This window comes from Rhea pennata, chromosome 26 (assembly GCF_028389875.1).
Source record: "Rhea pennata isolate bPtePen1 chromosome 26, bPtePen1.pri, whole genome shotgun sequence".
Taxonomy (NCBI): Eukaryota; Metazoa; Chordata; class Aves; order Rheiformes; family Rheidae; genus Rhea; species Rhea pennata.
Genome location: NC_084688.1, coordinates 928008 through 946950, shown reverse-complemented (window position 1 = coordinate 946950; position 18943 = coordinate 928008). Strand labels below are relative to the sequence as shown.

Sequence of the window (18943 nt, the reverse complement as noted above, 5' to 3'; positions counted from 1 at the left end):
GTATATTTTATAAAATCTGTATGTACATATACTGCGGTTTTGTATATAAAGACACAAACACACACACAGCGAGCGAGAGAGAGAGAGCGTGCACACGAGACAAGAATACACACACATGTGCAAGCACACATGGGGTGTATGAGTACTGATATAGGATACGGAAGGGCAAACCAATATACATACATAGCCCCCCCCCCCCCCACACACACACACTGAGCTAGGTGGCACCCCCTCTGCCATGTGCCTGCACACATGCACACGCACGCGCGCGCGTGTGTGTATAGACAGACAGAGACACACACACACACATGCAGGAACAGAGACAGATGTGAATAGCGGGTGTGTGTGTGTGTGTATATATACCTGCATGTTCATTTAGAGAGAGAGTGAGCGCTATGTGCGTTTGCATACACATAAATGTTTGCCCCCACACACACACACACTTGTCTCTGTACATATATGTGTGCATATGCAAGTGTGTGTCCGCATATGTACTTTGTGCGCATGTTGTGTATGCGTGGCTGTGTCTGTGTGTGTGTGTGTGTGTGTGCGCACATGTATGTGTATATATGTGTGTGTGCGCATGCACGCACCTGCCTCTGTGCACATACGTATCTGTGCATATACACGCGTGCGTTAGTCTCTGTGCGAGTGCACGTCCGGCTGTGTCTATACGTGAACATACGTGTCTGCGCACGCACGTGCGTGTCCCTACGGGCGTGCGTGTGTCTGTATGCACATACACACGTGCCTGTGTGCGCGTTTCCCCGGGCGGGGCGGGGGCCCCGTCGGGCCGGGCCGAGCGGGGCCGGGCGGGGCGGGGCGGGGCGGGCGGCGGCGGCGGCACCTTTAAAGCGGGGCCGGGGCCGGGGCCGGGGCCGCCGCGGACGCCGCAGGTGAGCAGGGCCGGGGGGGGCCGGGCCGACCGGGGCCGGGGGGAGCGGGCGGGCCGGGCCGGGCCGGGCCGGGCGCCGCTGCGCGGTGCCTCACGCCGCTGCCCCGCAGCCATGAAGAGGAGGGTCTGCATCGGCCTCGTGCTGGCCGCCGCCGCCGCCTGCCTGGCGCGACCGGCGGCCGAGGCTCCGCGCTGGCCCCGCGCCGCCGCCGCCGCCGCCGCCGCGCCGCGCCGGGAGCGGGACCTGGAGCAGCAGCGCCTCGTCCCCCGCCTCCTGCCGCAGCTGCTCGCAGGTACCGCCGGGCCCCGCCGCCGCCGCCGCCGCCGCCGCGGGGCCGGGGCGGCGCTGAGCGGCCCCTCTGCCCCCGCAGAGCTGAGCACCCAGCAGGGCTACGTGCACGGCGCCGAGGTCCTGCACGACCACTACTACTACCCCGACTGGATGGACTTCGGCCGCCGCAGCGCCGAGGACTCGTCCGCCGCCGCCTAGCCCGTGCCGCTCGCGCCCGGGGGCGCAGAGCGCGAGCGCGCTCGCTGCGTGGATCTTCCCGCAGTAAAGCTCTGGCGCTACGGCCCTGCTGCAGCGCAGAGCACGAGCACACTCGGTGCATGGATTGTCCCGCAATAAAGCTCTGGAGCTACAGCCCTGCTGCGTGGAGTTTCTCTAGGCAGAGCCGGGGAAGGCTGCATGCCCGGGGTGACCCCATCCACGGGGATCGGCACAGCTCGCCCAGCCCCGCAGACAGGGCACTTCGCTCCGCCGGGGCCGGGCTGAGCACAGGGATGCTGCTCCTGCTGGGAGAGCCCAGCCCACCCCAGGGAGCAGAGCGGAGCTGGCCAGATTTGGCCCCCCCAGGAATCACCAGGCAGGGACACAAGGGGAAAGGCCGGGTGGCTGCAGACACGGCACACAGCAGCTGCTTCATGTGGTCACATTTATTTGGCGGGGCGCAGCCGGGGCCGAGGGTGCATCGGCAGCAGCGAACCCACGGGCACCAGCTACCCCGGAGTAGCACGGGCCACTGCGCCCACAGCTTCGCCCAAGGGGGGGAGGCTTTCCTCCCCCCTTCTACTTACTGGAGAGAAAAGGAGCTTAAAAAAGAAACATTTCTTTAAAAGACAGCCCAGGTGCTGCCCTAGGTCCCAGTGCCGGCAAAAAGCCATCTCCGCCCTGGGCACCCATGTCCGGCCAGGCGCCCTCGCTGCAGCCAGGCGCGAACAGGAATGGTCCTTATGGCTCCCGGCACCTCGGGGCGCTTTCCCTGAGACAAACTGCAAGCACGGCCGCGGGAGCCGCCGCAGCCCCGGGGAGCAGCCGCGCAGCCCCGAGGGAGCCGGGGCTGCGGGAACGGGGGCTCCGCTTCCCAGCGGACAGGAGAGGACGGAGGGAGCGAGCGCGGTGGAGGACGCAGCTCGTGCCGCCTCGCCGTCACGTCAGCCCGTCGCCGCGCGGCCCTCGCGCGTAGGACGTCTCCCCTCTGGCCACCACCTTGTCCAGCCCCAGGCGCCGCAGCTTCTCCACCAGGTTCAAGCTGAAGATGCTGCTCCTGGGCGGGGGCCGCTCCTGCCGCGGGGAGCCCGGCGCCGAGGCGCAGATGCCCCGCGCCAGCAGCAGCGGGACGAGCCCCAGCGGGCAGGGGCGCGCGGGCTCCGGCGGGGGGCTGCCGCCGCTCAGCCTCTCAAAGGGCCCACAAGAAGGCACGACGGTGTTATACAGGCTGCAGGGAGGAGAGAGCAAAGCGGGGCTCAGCAGGGCCGGCGCGCTCCTTGGGCCAGCTCTTGTCTCCAGCAGCGCAAGGACCTAACGAGCCTCGAAAGAGGCTGCAACGCCCGAAGCCCACAGCTCGCCCCACCCCCCCTGCGCCAGCCCCAGGCTCGCGTGGGGCAGCCCCCTTAGCAGGGCATTGCCGGTACATGGCTGTGGCCGTGCTTCCCCCTGGGCTGGTGGGGACAGGCTGTGGTCGCAGCACCTAACAGCGCACAGGGGACTCTAGCTTGCCCCATCCTCACGCCGGGGGCTCACTGGGGCCAGGCGCCTGCACTCATTAATTCGGGAGCCCCAGGTCCACACTCAGAGCAGCAGCGAGGGGGAAGCAGGAGGTTTGGCAGGAGGGCTGGAAACAAGCTGCGAGCAGCCTACAGGCACAAGGGCAAGCAGGAAGGGGGGGCCCCGGCCCCGCTGCACCGGTGCAGCACCCACGGAGGGCAGGGTTTGCACTTCCAGCACCTCCGCTGCTCCAGACTGGGAAAAGCTCTCTCCAGTGCACTGGTTAAGGGCGGGAGAAGAGGAAGAAGCAAAATCCATATCAACTCCCAGGAAAGGCGCCTCCCTGCAGCAACTGGAGCGAAAGCTGCTCTTGCCCCAGCTGGGGGCTGCCTGCTAGTGCAAGTCCGTCACCGTCCATGCTGAGCAAGTCCTTCTTCCCACCAAGGTGCAGCAGCCCCAAAAGCAGCAGGAGGCAGCGCTCCACGACCTGCCCCTGAGCATCCTCCCGGGGGGCTGCGCTCCCCCCCGGCTGCCGGGGACGGCGATGGGCACAGCTCCAGCAGTGAGGGTGGGGGACGTGCACGTTATGTCGGGGGCTTGTCAGAGCATCGGGGGCCCCGCGCCGGCCACTTCCTCCAGCGGGGCGCCGGCAGGAGCGGGGCCGGGAGGCAGGCTGTGGCGGGACCACGCGCCTTACCTGGGTGTCACCGTGGTGATCTCGGTGGTGGGGTGGAGGATGTGGCAGGTGGTGATGGTGAAGGTAGACGGGGTCTGGGGGAGGTTGTTAACAGAGAGGAACACTGGAAGGGACAGGAGACAGGGGGTTATTGGAGCGGGACGACACACAGACGCAGAGAGCACCGCTCCGGGCACACGGCACCGGAGCCCGGCAAGGAGCGAGCTGCCACAGCTGGCTGGAATCTGCATGCAGCGAGCGGGGACACGGGGCACAGCCCCAAGGTCCCAAGGTCCAGCTGCGTTTTGGAGCAGCCTTTGCTTGGAGAAGGGAGCTGCAATCCCGCACGGGGGTCAGAGGCAACATCCCGTCCTCTCCCCATGGCTGGACCAGGGCTCGCCCGGGGCGAGGAGCCAGGTGCTGGCGGGAGCATGGCCCAGCCGGGGCCGCGGGAGAGATGCCCTCGTGCTGCTGCTGCACAGGGTCGGACAGACGGAGCACGTACACGAGGGACGGACAGACGGGGGGACAGGCCGACACCAGGAGCTGGGACAGCGAGGAGGGAAAGCACGGGGAGCACGAGGGGCAGAGCCAAAGCCGGGGCAGGAGCGCGGGGGGGTGCCGAGTGCCGTGCGCCAGCCTGCCCCCGGCCCCGCGCTCACCGCCGGGGCGCTGCTTGCCCTTGGCAGGCGTTGAGGTAGGGAGCAGCTGGAAGGAGCTGGCGTCCACGTCATCCTCCTCCAGGTCGTCCAAGTTGTAGACCTCCTCCAGGTCGACGTCCAGCTGCCGGAAGTCTTTGGTGAGCACCCCGGGCCGGGGCACGAGGATGCCGCCCAGGTCAGGCCGCGCCAGCTGCTGCCAGTGGTGGAGGGTCACGGAGCCTGGAGGAGGGGGGGGGGGAAAACACGGCCGCGGCTCAGCCGGCACCGCAGGAACACCGGCCCCGGCTGCTCCCGCACGGCCCCGCGGGCCACGTCCGGCCCCCCCCTCACCTTCCAGGGGCTTCACGATCTGCAGCTTGTCGGGCAGGAAGGAGAGGGAGCCCAGGGAGAAGCCGGAGCCGGCGGTGAGCTCGGAGCCGCCCGAGCCGGTGGACACGACGCTCTCGTTGGGGGTGAGGAAGCCGCTGGAGCTCTCCACCTCCCTGAGCCGCCGCAGCTTGTGCTCCCGCTCCGTCTCGAAGAAGGAGCGCTCCGAGGCATGGCTCTCCTGGCGCGCCGACAGCCGCTGCACCGCTGCCTCCAGGTCGTGCCGGCGCGGCACGGCCCCGCGCTCCTCTCCGGCCTCCTCGCCCCTGCCAGAGCGCGCAGCGTCAGGGGGCTCGGCGCTGCGGTGGGGGACCCAGCCCCACCGCCCCATGCCCGCGCTATTGCCGCTGCTCCGCTGGCGCTGCCGCGGCCCCCACTCCGGGCACTCACCGGGCGCTCACCGAGGGCTCCAGGCCCAGGCTGGCGCTGCCTGAGCCGTAGCAGCTGGTCCGGGGGGTGCTGCCCCCCCCCGAGGGGGCGGCCGACGGCTGCTTGGAGCCGGGCGTGTGCCGGGGCGACTCGGAGCACGACCTCGCTCGGGCCGCCTGGTTCACGGCTTTCACCGTCTCGAAGACCCGCAGGCAGCTCCTGCGGGAGGGATGCGGGGATGGAGCCGGCGCCTCCGGCCCGGCCCGGCCCTCCCCTCCCCGGGGACTGCCAGCGCCAGCACTCACTTGTAGTCCGAGGAGCAGCCATCCGCTCCCTTCCTCATCGTCCCTTTGATCTCAGCAGCCAGCGAGTCCTGGGAACGCGGGGTGGATGGGGGTTGGGGGCGGCAGTGGCGCCGGTGCGGTGCAGCCCCCCACCGCCCCGGGCCCGGCGCTCACCAGGGGCAGGAGGCTGGGCGCGCCGTAGCGGCCGACGGTGCTGTTGGGCAGGCTGCGGCTGCGCAGGCTCTTCACCTCCTCCCGGGCCTCCTGCAGCATCCCGCCGCACTCCGCGTACTTCTCCTGCAGGTCCCGCAGCTGCGGGGTGCGGGCCGGGCTCAGGGCAGCGGCCGGGCCGGCGCTCGCCGCGGGGCGAGCCCCCCGCGCTGCCCCCGGCCCCGGCTCACCTCCGTGCGCAGCTGCTGATGCGCCTCCCTGGCCGCGGCCAGGTGCTGCTGGAGCTCCTCCACCTCGGAGCCGTACTGCGGGCGGGAACGGGTCAGGGCGCCGTGCCCCACGGCCCCCCAGCACAGGGCCGGGGCCGCTGGGCACGCGGGGAGCGGGTGCTCACCGAGCGGCACTTCTGCTGCAGGTCCACCACCTGCGCCAGGAGCTGGCTGATCTCCTCCTGCTGCCGGGCCGTGTCCTCCGTCTTGCGGGCCAGCTCCTCGGAGAGGTAGGTGACCTGCCGGCTGGCTTCGGCTGGGGAGGGCACGGGGGCCGTCACCGCCCGGCCCACGCCTGCCCCACGCGCTCCCACGGGCCGCCCCGGGCGGGAGATGCCCACGTACAGAACTGCTCCACGCAGTCGATCATCAGCTGCTGCTCCTGGTCCTCGTACCGACAGGTCTCGGTGGCAATGCTGGTGGCCTGGGCGGAGGGACAGGGGCTGAGCGCAGCCAGCAGCTGGCACCAGCCTCCCCGAGGCCATTGCCGGCCAAATCCCTTCAGGGCTCCCCAGCTGGCACCCAGGTCCCCTCTGCACTGGCTCCCAGCAGCAAGTGGGGTGGGGACAGCATGGAGAGGACAGTGGGGCTGTGGCACAGTCCACCGCATGCCCCGTGTCCCCCCTCACCTCCAGGCGAAGCTTCTGGTTCTCCTCCTCCAGGCCCTTGAGCTTCTGCTGCAGGACGTCGTACTGGAAGTACTGCTGCAGGGACGGCGAGGACTCACGCCGGGGCAGCCTGGGGGTGCGGGGAGGGCACTGAGCACCGCCGCCGCGGCAGGACGGGGCGGCCCCGCGAGCGGGAAGGGGCCGCCAGCCCGGCACGCCCGCCAGCCCCGGGGGGACCCCGCCGCACTCACGGCGTGGAGGCGGCGGAGCCGGGCTCGCTCTCCTCCGTTGTCGCGTAGAAGTGCAGCAGGTCGTCCCGCATGGAGACCTCGTGGCGCAGCTGCGCGATCTGCACCAGGACGGGGTGTCAGGGCCCGGCGGACGGGGCGCATGGCCGCCCCGCACCGGGACCCCGTTACCTCCTCCTTGGCCAGCTCCAGCTGCTCCTCCAGCAGCTCGTTGCGCTCCGTCAGGCTCCGGTTCTGCTTCAGCAGGGACTGCCCGATGCGTGCCGCCAGCTCCAGGTCCCGCTCTTTCTGCGGGGGACAGGACTGCATCAGCCCAGGGCCTCCCCCTGCTCAGCCCCGGTGCCCCATGCCCACCAGCGCATCCCCACAGTCCCACTCTGAGCTCGTGCTCAGAGCAGACACCCAGCGCTACCTCTTCCAGCAGGTTGGTGACAGCATCGATGTCGTGGTAGGTCTTGGTGATCCTGCCAACCCGCTCAGCACACAGGACTGCAGGAGCAAGGGTGACGGATTAGCCTTCCCCTTCCGCCGCGGCAGCCCTGTGCTGGGCTAGCGGCAGAGGACAGACGCAGCGAGCTGCGGGTACGCCTGCCCGGTGCCGCCGTTTCCCCCTCTGCGCTCGCAGTCCCGTCTGGGCCTGGGGGAGGACACCAGAAATGGCCACTGCAGGCTGCACAGATCCTCCGTGCTGGTCACGGAGAAGGACCCTTAACTTGCACGGCACCAGCAGCCTTGGAGCAACAGAGCAGAGACCGGGAGCACGGCCAGAGGTGGGCAGTAATAGCGGGACAGCAAACGGGCCGTGCTCCTGCCTTGCCCATGCCTCAGCGCACGGGGAAGCAAGCCGAGCTCCCCTCTCCGAAACCATCACCTGCGGACGGATGCCAGCCCAGCCACAGAACATCACACAGATGAGAAGGAGGGAATGGAAAAATGCAGGTTGCACAGACGGGATCAGAGGCGACATCTCCAGCAAAAAGCCAGGCGGGAAACTCTGGCATAAATAGGAATCGGTGGCACTGTGCGGAGCTGGGCTGCGAGGCACTGTCACCTCCAATCTGTCTCCAGCCTCCCTCCCCCAAATCTCCCCTAGCCAGCGCTGCCCTAGTTTCTCTGCAGACGCCGGCCGAGGCAGAGCTGAAGCACAGGGATCCAGTCCAGCCCAGCTCACAAGTGCAGTGAGCGTTAGAAGTCCTCAGCCTGGCTCCCAGCATACGAATCGTGCCCTGTTCTGGCAGCCAGGAGCAAAGGGAAGGAGCACGCACGGGTTATCCGAGAGCTCCCCGCCGGCTCCACGCAAGGCTGGATCTCCATATCCCCTGCCTGGCAGTGGAAGGGCCGAGCCCAGCCCCGAGACGCTTCCCCTCGCCCGGGCTGCTGCAGCCCCACGCTCCCCCCCGGCTGCAGCGCAGCAGAGGCGAAGGCAGCTGCCTGCACACCGGCACTGCGGGCTCTTCCCCAGCTACAGCCCTCCCGCTGGTATCTGGGTCTCTGGCGTGCAGAGGCAGCGTGGGGACAGGGACGCCTGGCCCCCAGCACCGATCCTGCTAACTGTGCTTGCAAAGGCTGCCAGAGCGCAGACCCAGATGGCAACGCTGCAGCCGCGCGGCAGGAGGTGGCCAGCACCGAGCATAAGGCCCAGGGCCCTGTGGGCCCCCGACGCTTGCTCCCCGCTTTGCCCCAGATCGCATGCCACCCCTATGGCACATGCCTCGGCCCCTCCTTGCAGCAGGGGTGCTGGCTCTGCTTGGGGCTCCCCTGCTGCTGCGCTGACCCCCACCACTGCGGTCGCCCCCAACACATGAAGTGGGGTAGCAGGAGCGGCTCGGCTGCACAAATCCCACCGCCTCACCCCCGCCGGGGGCTGCTCTGGCAATGCTCCCCCGCTCCCCCTCCGGACGCACCATCCTGCCACCCCGCCGGCCCCTGGGCACGTCCGCAGGGCCAGCCCAGGCGTTGCTCCCCTCCCCAACAGGGGCTCGCTCCCCGCAGGGGTCCCAACTGCGCCTCGCCAGGCTGCCGAGCCATAATTGGAAATAATTAGAGCATGAGCATCGTTAAGGCGTGAGTGAGTGGCAGGCCCCTGCGAGACGCTGGGGGCCGCAGCGCTGGCAAGCACGTACGTGCAGGCGCCCCAAGCAGCAGGATGGGGGTGGCACAGCGTGGCGGGGGACCCACGCCCCACAGCACGGCGGCCCCCACACTTGGGGGGACACGCAGCCCCAGTAAGGGTGACCCCACTCAGGGGGTGAGTGGGCAGCTGCAAGACCCAGCGGGGTTTCGGCCAGGTCCCCAGACCCAGCCGGGGGAACGTGGCCCTGGCCAGCGCCCCCGAGCCACAGGGACCCGCTTCGGGGGCAGAAAGGGGGCTCTCACCAGCCCCAAGACCTCCAGAGCGCCCGGGCCGGGGCCCTCCTGCCCCCCAGGACTCCCCGGGTTCACCAGGCACCACCACGCAGCCCGACAACCCCGCCAGCGGCCGCTGGCCGAGCCGGGCTGGGCAGGGCAGCGGCAATGCCCGGGCCAAGCCGAACCGAGCCGGGCCGGGCCGGGCCGGGCTCACCTTCCTCCAGCTCGCGGGCGATGGGGTCGGCGCCGCCGCCAGGCTCCGCGTTCCCGTTCAGCTCGTCGTAGGCAGCGGGGCTGCTCCAGATCTCCATGGCGCGGGGCCGGGCAGAGCCGCAGCGAGCCGAGCCGAGCCGCGCTGCGCGCCCGCCCCTCTTTATAGGGTCGCCCCCGCCTGCGCGCACCTGCCCGGCGCGGCCCAGCGCGGCCGCGGCCGGGGGCGGGCCGGACCGCGGAGCCGCCCCGCTGCCCCCGCAGCGCGGCTCGCGCCGGGCTCCCGCCCCCCGGGGACGCGCAGGCTCCCCGGGACCGCGATCCCCGTCGGGGCTCCTTGGGGACAAGCTCCCCGTCAGGGCACCCCGGGACCGGGGGCCCCATCGGGGCACCCCGAGGACACGCTCCCCGTGAGGATGCTTGGCCCCAGGGTGCCGGTACGGCTGGGCTCTGCGTCCCACCTCCCGGGCCACCCACATGGGGGGGGGGGGGGGGCCTCTGGGCACGCTGCCCCCCCACCCCCGAATGGTGCCCGGCCTGTTGGGGAGGACGACGCTGAGGGATTGCAGCAACTTTGGGGGCTGCCCCAGATGGCAGCTTCTGCCCCCTGCTAGGGGCAAGGGGGGATTTGGGGTCCCTCTCACCAAACCCAGGTCGGGTGCAGGGCTGGGCTCGCTGTGATAGCCACAGCACGGCCTTTGGCACAGCCCCCCCGCCCCCCCACCCTTGGCCCGGCCAGCCTCGCTCCTCACCCCGCAACCATGCCCCGTCCAGGGTCTCCCTCTGCCAGCGCCGCCCGCGCAGCTCACGGCCTCCTGCCCCGCTCGGTCGCGAAGAGCCGCTCGCGGCAGCGTGGGGACAGCTCCACGGAGGAGAGGGGCTGGAGCCGGAGGCCGGGAGCTGACCCAAAGCACGTCCCCCCGCACCCTGTCCGGGCTGCCCTGCACCTCTCAGCCGGCACCCACCGTCCCTGCATGTGCACTTGTGCAGGGGTAGCAGAAGCAGAGAGAGCTAAATAAATAATGCTGGCCTTCAATTATACAGGAGCTGGCTAGCACGTAGCACAGGCGCCGCGGGCGGGAGGGCAGCAGGAGAGGGGGCGGCGCGCTGGAGCCCACAGAGCACCGAGCGGGCCAGTTCTCTAGTGCAACGCCAGTAATGCAGACAAATACACGCTGCCCGCCCCCGCTGCCTGCCCCCCGGGCAATTGCGAGTGACTATTGAACTAGTCCAAGAATCAATGAGGCTGCAACGGGAGCTGCTCCTCAGCAACGCACGATGCTTTTATTTGCTCGCCGGACTCCTACCCGCTGGACCAGGATCCCGACCCCACACCATGTCCAGCTGTAACCAGACCCCTCCTGGAGCTGGGGATCAGGCCCACACGTCCTGAGCCTCGGCCCTCTCCCTCCTCCCTGCACTGATGTTTCTCCAGCGGGATTTCAAGAGCTCAAGGCGCGGGGCCCTGCACCAGCTCCTGAGGAGCATGGTGCTCCAGGACGCCTGGGGCTCACGGGGAGGTGGCTGCACCCAGCTCCAGGGTCCTTCCCCACGGAAGCCTTGTCCCCTGACCTATCCCAGGCTATGGGCCCGGGGACTCCCCGAGCTCGTCTGGGCACCCCCTGGCCCAGGCCCCCTGGCCCAAGGACATAAGTGCGAGGCTCTTCCTGGAAAGGCAGGAGCTGCTTCTTCCTAATCCCCTACAGGGGATTTGCTCCTCTGTGCAGGTCCCCGGTGCCTCTGAGCAAGCAGCTTACAGGGGGCTATTTCTGATGGCAGCTTAAAGGTTTGGGTAAAGGGATGAGGGAGTCCGGCCCCCTCCCCAGCAGCACACGCAAGTGGCACCCAGGTGCCAGGGCAGGGAGAAATGTGCCCTGCAGGGCTGCGGTGCCGGGGCAGAGTGAGCTCCCACCGTCAGTGCACGGAGCAGCTGGACGGGGCACCCCACAGGGCCACTGCGCCCCAGGGGTGGCCCGGCACTGGCCACAGCATGGGGTCTGGCCACTACTGCCCCACAGCCGCTGGCCCCTTTGCTCTCCCAGCGGGCAGCCGGGGCTGGGGCAGCCCCTCTGCCAGGAACATGCTGCCTGGTGCATCCTCAGCCCTGGCGTGGTGGGGGCTGGCCGAGGGGAAGGGAGACGGGCGGGCAGCGGGACCCAGCCGTCAGCCCCATCTGTCTCCCGCTGCCCCACTTCCACCCCCTGCCCTCCCCCAGCACAGCCCCTCTCTTGCTAATCCTCCCCCCTCCCATCACATGTAGGCCAGAGGCAGGGAAAAAAGAAATCACAGCTAATCCCATCTGTGCCCCCTGCCAACCCACTGGCCCCGAGCCGGGAACGGGCCCTGACGCACTGCCGGGCGCCCGGGGTGGGAGCCGGCCCTCCCTGGCCGCCGCACGTGCCACCGGTGCATGCTGCCTGGTTCACGCAGCCACGAGGCTGCTGATAGTGCCGGGTGCCCAAATCCCAGGATCCCGGACCATCTCCCCCATGCCCCGGCATCTCCTTAGCTGTTCCTGGCTATCGACCTGGTTTTGTCCTTTTTGGTGGCCCAGAGAAACTGGATGCACTTGGGACCACTCAACCACACCCTCGGCCCGGTGCTCCCTGTTCCCACCCGGAGAGCTACGGCACAGCACTCGGTGGGACGCTGGGGTTCCCAGAGAGGTCGGAGGTTCTCTCCGAGCGTCCGGCTCAGCTCTGCAGAAGCGGGTCCCGGAATTAGCCCAGGATGTTCTGGCCAAGGATATCCACTCCGTCAATCCCGTTAGCTCCGATTAGCTCCTGCGCCCCAGAAAACGCGGTGTGCCCGCTACAGCGCTCCGCCCCCGCCCCGCGGTGCCGGGCACTCACGGAAGTACTGCAGGGTCTCCTCTGTCTGCCGGGGGGTGAGGGCGGCGGGGGCCTCCGGCGGCACCAGGGGCACGCGCAGCCAGTCGTCGTGGTCGTAGCCGAACACCGTGTCCACCCGCAGCGTGTAGCGGGGCAGCCGCTCGCCCAGCAGGCTGATGATCTCCACCTCGGGGACATTGCCACCGCCGCGCAGATCTGGGGGAGCGAGCGGCACCATGTCAGCCAGGACGATGCTGGGCAAGCCACGGGGCATGGGAGAGGGGCAGCAGCGGGGCTGCAGGGCATCCTAGCCATGGAGCCCCGCCTGCATCCCTGAAGCCCTTTAGTCATCGTTGGGTTTGGGGCTGCTGCAGACGGGCCAGCCCCCAAAGCCAGCCCCCCACGGCCACTCGGTGCCTGAGGGTCCCGTATGCAGGGCCACCCCAGCCCCATCTCCCCGCAGCCCCCCTCCCCGTGGGAAGGCTCCTGCTGCCACCTCCTGGCCAGCGGCGCCGGGGATGCCGCGGCCCCCGACAGCCCCCGGCCCGCCCCAGCCCGGCCCGGCCCGCCCCGGCCCGGCCCGCCCCGGCCCGGCCCCTCTCTACGCACCGGTGACGGTGGCGGCGTCGCGGCCGCTGCCCGCGGGGCCGCCGGGCAGCGCCGGGCCGGGCCGGGGACGCTCCGACGGGGCGGCGGCGTCCAGCTTGGCTGCCGTTACGTGGGGGAGGCCGCGGCCATCGGGGGGAAGCAGCTCCCCAGCGCGGCAGCCGGTGCCTGCGGAGAAGCAGCCGTGAGGACGAGGCGCAGGGCTGCGGGATCCTGCCCCCGGCCCGGCCCCGGCGACCCCGGCGGCCCGGGGCGCCTGCGGCTGCAGCACCCACGCTCCGGCCGGCGTCGGAGCCGTTCGCTGCAGGCCGCGACGGCGAGGGCAGGCCCGTCCCCTCGCCTGCTGGCCCCAGGTTGGTACCTACGCCGGGGCAGCAGCGCTTTTTCAGGGCAGCGAACCTGCTCCGTGCTGCTGCGGCCGCGGGGCGACAGCCACAGCGGGGCCAGCGCCGCAGCGAGCGCGCGCTGCTGCCCGGAGCAGCAGCTGCTCCGAAGGGCCCGGCAGGACGCTGCTCCCCAGCATCCCCGTGTCCCTCGTGCCCCGGGGGCAGCACGCAGCTGCTCGGCCGCGCTCGCCCCACCTCGGGGAGCAAAGTCCAGCTGCCCCCTCTGCGGGATGCTGGTTCTCGGCGGGCCGCGGGGCTGCTTTCCCGTGCTCCGTGCTGCCGCTGCCGGCACGCCGCAGCACCTCGGCCCCACAGCCGGTTCGCGCGGGGACGGTGCCGCCTCCCTCCCAGCACGTGCTCCTGCCCAGCTGCCGGCACGTCCGCCGCACCCGCGCCGCCTCCGGCTCCCCTCTCACCCCGTGGCCGCGGGATGGGGCAGCGGAGACGCCCTGACGCGCGCACGCAGCCCTCTGCCCCATGGCGCCGGGCCAGCGCGGTCCAATCCTGCACCCCGCTGCCCCAAGAAAGGCAGCCCCAGCCCCAACCCCAACCCCGCAGGCTGGGCCAGCGAGAGCCTCCCAACAACCTCCCGCTCCGAGGCTCTCGGGAAGGGTCCTCTCAGCCCCGACGGTGCTCCCCCTCCCCGCTTTCGCCCGGAGAAGAAGGAAATGGACCGACCGTGCCGAGGCTCTGGGATCCCCGCCGGGCGCTCGGCGGTGCGTGAGTCAGCACGCAGCGGGGCTGCCAGCACCCTGCGTCTCCGCTTGGCCCGGCTCCCGCATTTGCATTAGCTCTGCCCGCGCAGGGCACCCTGTTCAGGCAGGCGAGAGCAGCTCCCGGCGCACCCGGGCCCCGCCGGCCCCAGCCGCCAGCGCCTGCCCGCAGCAGCCTCCCCTAGATGGGCTTACGGAGCTGCCGCCCGGGAAGCAAGGCGTGAGCCGGGGCAGACTGCCAGCCCAGGGGGAACCGCCAGCCCGGGGGGAGCTGCCGGCCCAGGCCGTGCAAACGGCCAGATGCCTGGGCCCGGAGAGCAGGCAGGCGCCAGCACGGCCCGCTCGCAGCCAGCACGCACAGCCCTGCGCGCCCGGCTCTTTGCCCTCCTCCGAGGGGCTGCCTGCTCCAAACACAGCCACACGGCTCCTGCTCCAGCGCCTCGGCCAGGAGCAAACCTGCCTCCGGGCCGAGCAGAGACCCGCTCCCTGGGATACCCGCAGAGAGCGGCCGGGCTGGAGCCCCGCGCCAGGGGATGGCGAGGGGAAAAGCAGCTGCGAGCTGGGATCGGAGACGCCAGCCGCGACTCCCTGCTCAGCCAGCGCAAACCCCACAGCAAGGGGCACCTGGGTGGCTGGGTTGACCCCCGGGAGGAGGACAGTGGCTGTGTCCTCCCAGTCCCGCGTGCCCGGGCTGTCCGGGAAGCTCCCATGCCCCGGGCGCAGCCTGGCCGCGGGGCCGGGCCCCAACCCCAAGCCCACAGCTGGCCAGGAGGCCTTGCGGGAAGCGCGGGGCGAAGGCGAGCACTGGATGTCGATGCTCGGCAGCAGCTGAGGGGCAGCACGGGGCGGCTGTGCCTGCTCTGGGCTATTTTTTCCCCTCAGCTGCTGTGGCAGGAGTTGGAGGCCGAGGGGGGAGCCCGTCTCAGAGCAAACAGCGTTGGAGCGGTGAGTGCCTGGTGGCAGGAGGGGACGGCAGAGGGGGAGCAGGGCCGGAGGACCTTCCCCGTGGGGACGGAGGCAGGAATGGTGGAGGGAGAGGATCCGCCAGCCTCGGCCTGCTCCCGAGCCGGGACTGCCTCCCATGCCGCGGCCGTGCCCGTGGCTGGCGAGAGGCAGGTCCTGGCAGGCCGTGGTGCTGCGGCTGGGGAACACATCCTCGGAGCGAAGCAGCGGGAGCCACGCCGGGCCACAGGGATGGGGGTTGGCATGACCGGCGGTGGCAAATGCCATGGACCGAGCACGAGCGCTAACAGGGGGGTCCTGGACACCCATTGGGTGCCAAGTGCTCCCCCCTCCAGCCCTGTCTCACCTGGACCTGGTTTGGGCCCAGCCCAGGGACCCTGCCCGAGCCCAGGAGCCAGCACTTCACCAAAGCATCCGAGGATGCTTTTGTTGCAGTTTAACTCCATGTGCTGCTCGCAGGAACTGGGCCTTGCTGTCCCTTTGAAACGGGCTCCCCATCCCTGACTGGGCTTCTGCTCGGACACCTGATGCTTTAACTGTGGCCTCAGATGTCACCGCGGTGCAGCCACATTGCAGGTTTTGTTCCGCGAACAGAGCAAGCCCTGTTCTTGGCAGCCTCAGCCTCTTCCCATGCAGCGGGAAAATCCCTCCCTCCTGCTCCCGGCCACAGACTTCCTGGTTCATACATCAGGGATCGTAAAACACCAGCTGGACCCGGGCCCGGGCCCGGGCCCTGCACGTGCACCAGAGCCCCCTCCCCAGCCGGGAGATGGGTGCCCGCAACCAGCCCCTCCCAGAGCCTCTTCTCCGCCGCCGAGCCCCCCTCCGCCGAGCCCCCTCCTCCGCCGAGCTCCCCCTTCCGCCGAGCCCCCCCCCCTCCGCCGAGCCGCTGCCACCGCCGCAATTTTCTTAGTGAAGCGTGAAAACTTATTAAGTCCGTCCGAGCTAATGAGAGCACGAGTTTGGGGCTGCGGACGGGGGGATCAGGGGGAGGAGAAGGAGCTGGATTTATAAGAAAAGGGTAAAGAAAAGGCAAATACCTCTTGGGGCTCCGGGGTGGGAGGCGCTCGGGCCCGTCGCAGCCTGGGACCGGCAGTGCCCGGCCCGCGGCGCGGCCGCCCGGGCACTCGGGGGGCGCCCGGGGGGCTCGGGGGGGCCCGGCGAGACGGGGAGGGCCGGGGCGCGGGTCGGCGCACTCGGCGCCGGGCGCTGCTGCCGGCGGCTGGGAGGCGGCGCGGGGCCCTCGCCCATCGCTCCCGCGGCCCCGCCGATAACAAAAGCCGCTCCCCGGGCAGGTGCGAGCGCGGCCGGGCATGCCGGGACGTGTAGTCCCGCCGGCGGCCCGGCCCGGCCCGGCCCGGCCCGCTCCCCCCGCGGCCGCCGCCCGGGGCTGCCCCGGCGCGGGGGCCCCGCCGGCCCCCGCCGGCGGCATCGGATGCTGCAGCAGCTCGCAGCCACCCGGCCCAGGCGCCCGGCGGAGAAAGCGTGCGAGGAACAGTGACCGTCCCCTCCGCTGGGATCCGGCCACAGCTCCCGGGCTTGCAGTCCTGCTCCTGCGGGATGAGGGCCCAGGAAACGCCAAGGGGCGCATCGCTGCCGCGGCCCCCGACGTGCTGGGTCCTGTGGCCGCACGCAGCTCGGCTGCGCGGGGCAGACGTGCTCGTGGCAGCTCCAGGGCTTGTGAGCATCTGCGGAAAAGCCAGGAGCAGCTCCTCGCACACGAGCACTGCTCTGCTCTCAGGGCCGCGTGCTGCAGAGCTGCTCAGACCGGGGTCGGCAGCTCCAGCCTCCGCGGCTGTGTGGCGGCAGGGTGCAGGAAGGGAGGAGGCTGCAGTCAGGGGCAGGCCCTGGGCTGTTCTCTGCAGCCCAAACGACTTCCCCAGTCCCACTTTGCACTGTCCTTTCATTTGCTTTGAAACACGAGCTGGGAACGCACAGCTGGAAGGACGGAGGGCTTCGGTGGGGGCTTCGCCTGGAGCCCTCCGGGCCGTGCTTGCCCCAGGAGATGCCCAGGGGCTGGGCCGGGTGGGCTGGTCGGAGACCCGGGGCTGGGCAGTGGCAGCCTCAGCCACCCAGCCCAGCTCAGCCTAAAATCCTGGGGTCCCTGTGCAGGCCTGCAGCCGGGTAGGGGGCTCCGAGGGCCACTTGTACCTGCTCGGGGAAGGGTCTGACCCGCGATCAGGAGCAGCGGGAGCATCCGCGAGGCTCGGTGCGGAGAGTCCGGAGCGATGCTCCAGGCGTGGTGCAGCGCAGCCTCCCGCCACGGGCACCCAAGGGCTCCCGGCTGCGGGAGGGCGCGAGCGGACGGGCGCCGGGCTGCAGACCCGTGTCCAGCCCCGGCCAGGACGAGCTGCCACCAGGTGGCATCAAAAGGCTGGAGATCCTGGGCGAGATGAAGAAAAGGGCGTCGGGCGCAGGGCCGGGGGCGCGGTGCAGACCCGAGGCCGTGCAGCGGCCGCCCCTCGCCCGGCAGCGCGCTCGGGGCCAGCCGAGACCCCGCGGCTCAGCGCGTCCCTGCGGGGCCCCCGGGGCAGGCGGGGAGCAGGGGCGCTGCAGGCCAAAGCAAGGGGGGCTGCCGCTTCCCCGGAGCCGCCGTTGCCCAGCGCGCCCCGCCCGGCCGGACGCGCCGCGCGGCGGGGGGCTGCGCGGGGCTCCCACGGCCGGCGCTGCGCCGCTCCCGGAAGCCAGCTGTTGTTTTGCTCGTCCCCGGTCCTGGCAAGGAAGCCGGGCTGCATCCCTGTCGCACGGCACCGGGGCTCCGCCGCCCAGCTGAGCTCAGCCGCAGGACGTCGGATCTCCCGCGCCCCCCGGGGCCGGCCCCCTTCCCACGCCGGCTCCTTCTGCCTTCGCCCTGGCTGTCTCCAGGCCCGGCGCAGGCTCCTGCGGCCGGGCACTCGCCATCCTCCGCCCCCGTGGAGTTGTGCAAAAGTGCAGGGACGGAGCTGGGGTTTGAAGCCGACAGCGAGCGGGAAGGGCCGCAGCTTTGTTCCCGGCTCCCTTGGATCACGTCCCCCGTCGCCGAGCGCTGGCAGCCGCCGTGCCGGGCTGGTTAGCGCCTTGGCAGCGGCGGTGCGGAAGAAGCTTTGCCGTGGTGCAGTGCTCGGAGCTGGGGGGCCGGGACCGGGCTCTCGCCCGCCGTCGCCCCGTTTGCAGGTACCTCGGTGAGCAGCTGCAGCCGCTGCAGCACCCCGGGTGCAGAGCGGACGTCGCGCGGTGACCCACTCCCCACCGCGGCGGGGACGTGTCCGAGGAGCGGACGCAGCCCCCGGTGAACCCCGCGGGAGCGGGGCCGAGCCCGGGACAGGGCCGCCTCCCGTCGCCCTTGCACCCTCCCCCAGCACGTGCCCCTCCCAGGTGGAAAACACACCCTTGCATCCGCACTCAGCCTCGCTGAGACGGCTCGTTTTCCACCTCCCGGCTCACTCCAGGGCCCTCCTGCCCCAAAGGGCGCTGTGGGACAGCCCGGGGCGGCAGGCTGCCGGCGATTGCTGCCCCCAGCCCCTTGTGTCTTTCCGGGGCTGAGGCCCCGGGAAGTGCCTGCGGAGCTGCCGAGGGCGAGAAAGGAGGCCGCCGCCGCCGAGCAGATGGGCGGCCCCGAAGTTTGCAGGTAACTTTGCAAACAGACAGTTTCCATCTCCCAGCATGAGCCCAGGCTGGCACCGTGCTCCGCTTCCACGCTGCTCTCAAAGGGAGCAGCTGTCAGAGCTAGCATTTGAGTTGAGAATATTTCCTTTTGCCATCTGTTCCTGCTATTACAGCAGGGCTTCCGAAGATGGCAACTAGGTCTGACTGGAGTAAATCACTTTTTTTAACTTAGCCTCTTGCAGCTCCATCCAGCTTTTGCTCTATCAATCAGCGAGGCTCGCTTTGCAACAGGCGTGTTTATCCCCTAGAGCTCATTAAAATGAGCTCAGCACAGCAGCAGAGATGCCAGTGATACTGCTTAATGAACAAACATCTTAACTACTGGGAGCTTTTACCTCCTGACAGAGCAGAGGAGAAGCCTGGATGGAGTCAGTGTGCTAACGACCGAGCACAACGGGACGGGGCAAGGGAAGGGCAAAAAGCCCACTCGGTGCATGCCCTGACTTGGCCGTAGCTACTGTCTTGCACCAGGGCTGCAGACGGCCGGCATCGGCTCGCCGCAGCCCACGCTGGCACGGCCTTGTCCCGCGGGACCCGACCGGCCGCCACGGGCCCCCAGGACCTGCGGAGGTCGTTTCGCCCAAGCGTCGAGTCTTCCTCTGCTGAGGTCGAGGGCACGATGCCCATCGTCGCCGGGGATGCTCGCACCCGTCCGCAGCCTCCGCCGAACCCCGCTCCCGAAGGGGCTTCGGCGACCTCGCCCGA

At 70.2% G+C, this 18943-nt stretch overlaps 2 protein-coding genes across 2 annotated transcripts; one reads left to right on the top strand and one right to left on the bottom strand.

Annotated features, from left to right (window-relative positions):
* The first annotated feature begins 1007 nt into the window (after positions 1-1007).
* On the top strand, positions 1008-1510 carry LOC134151405 (gastrin/cholecystokinin-like peptide). Its single transcript, XM_062595902.1, has 2 exons — positions 1008-1188; positions 1267-1510. Exons 1-2 carry the CDS (start codon positions 1008-1010, stop codon positions 1383-1385), a joined length of 300 nt encoding a protein of 99 aa, XP_062451886.1. The 3' UTR covers positions 1386-1510.
* A 309-nt stretch (positions 1511-1819) lies between these two features.
* HAP1 (huntingtin associated protein 1) lies at positions 1820-15844 on the bottom strand. The gene is made up of 17 exons (XM_062595339.1): positions 15790-15844; positions 12535-12699; positions 11947-12141; positions 6948-7024; positions 6707-6823; positions 6539-6636; positions 6309-6417; positions 6025-6103; positions 5805-5935; positions 5641-5715; positions 5414-5551; positions 5261-5328; positions 4977-5174; positions 4551-4852; positions 4221-4439; positions 3580-3682; positions 1820-2613 (listed from the first exon to the last, which is right to left on the bottom strand). Exons 1-17 carry the CDS (start codon positions 15842-15844, stop codon positions 2325-2327), a joined length of 2418 nt encoding a protein of 805 aa, XP_062451323.1. The 3' UTR covers positions 1820-2324.
* Between the last annotated feature and the right edge of the window lie 3099 nt (positions 15845-18943).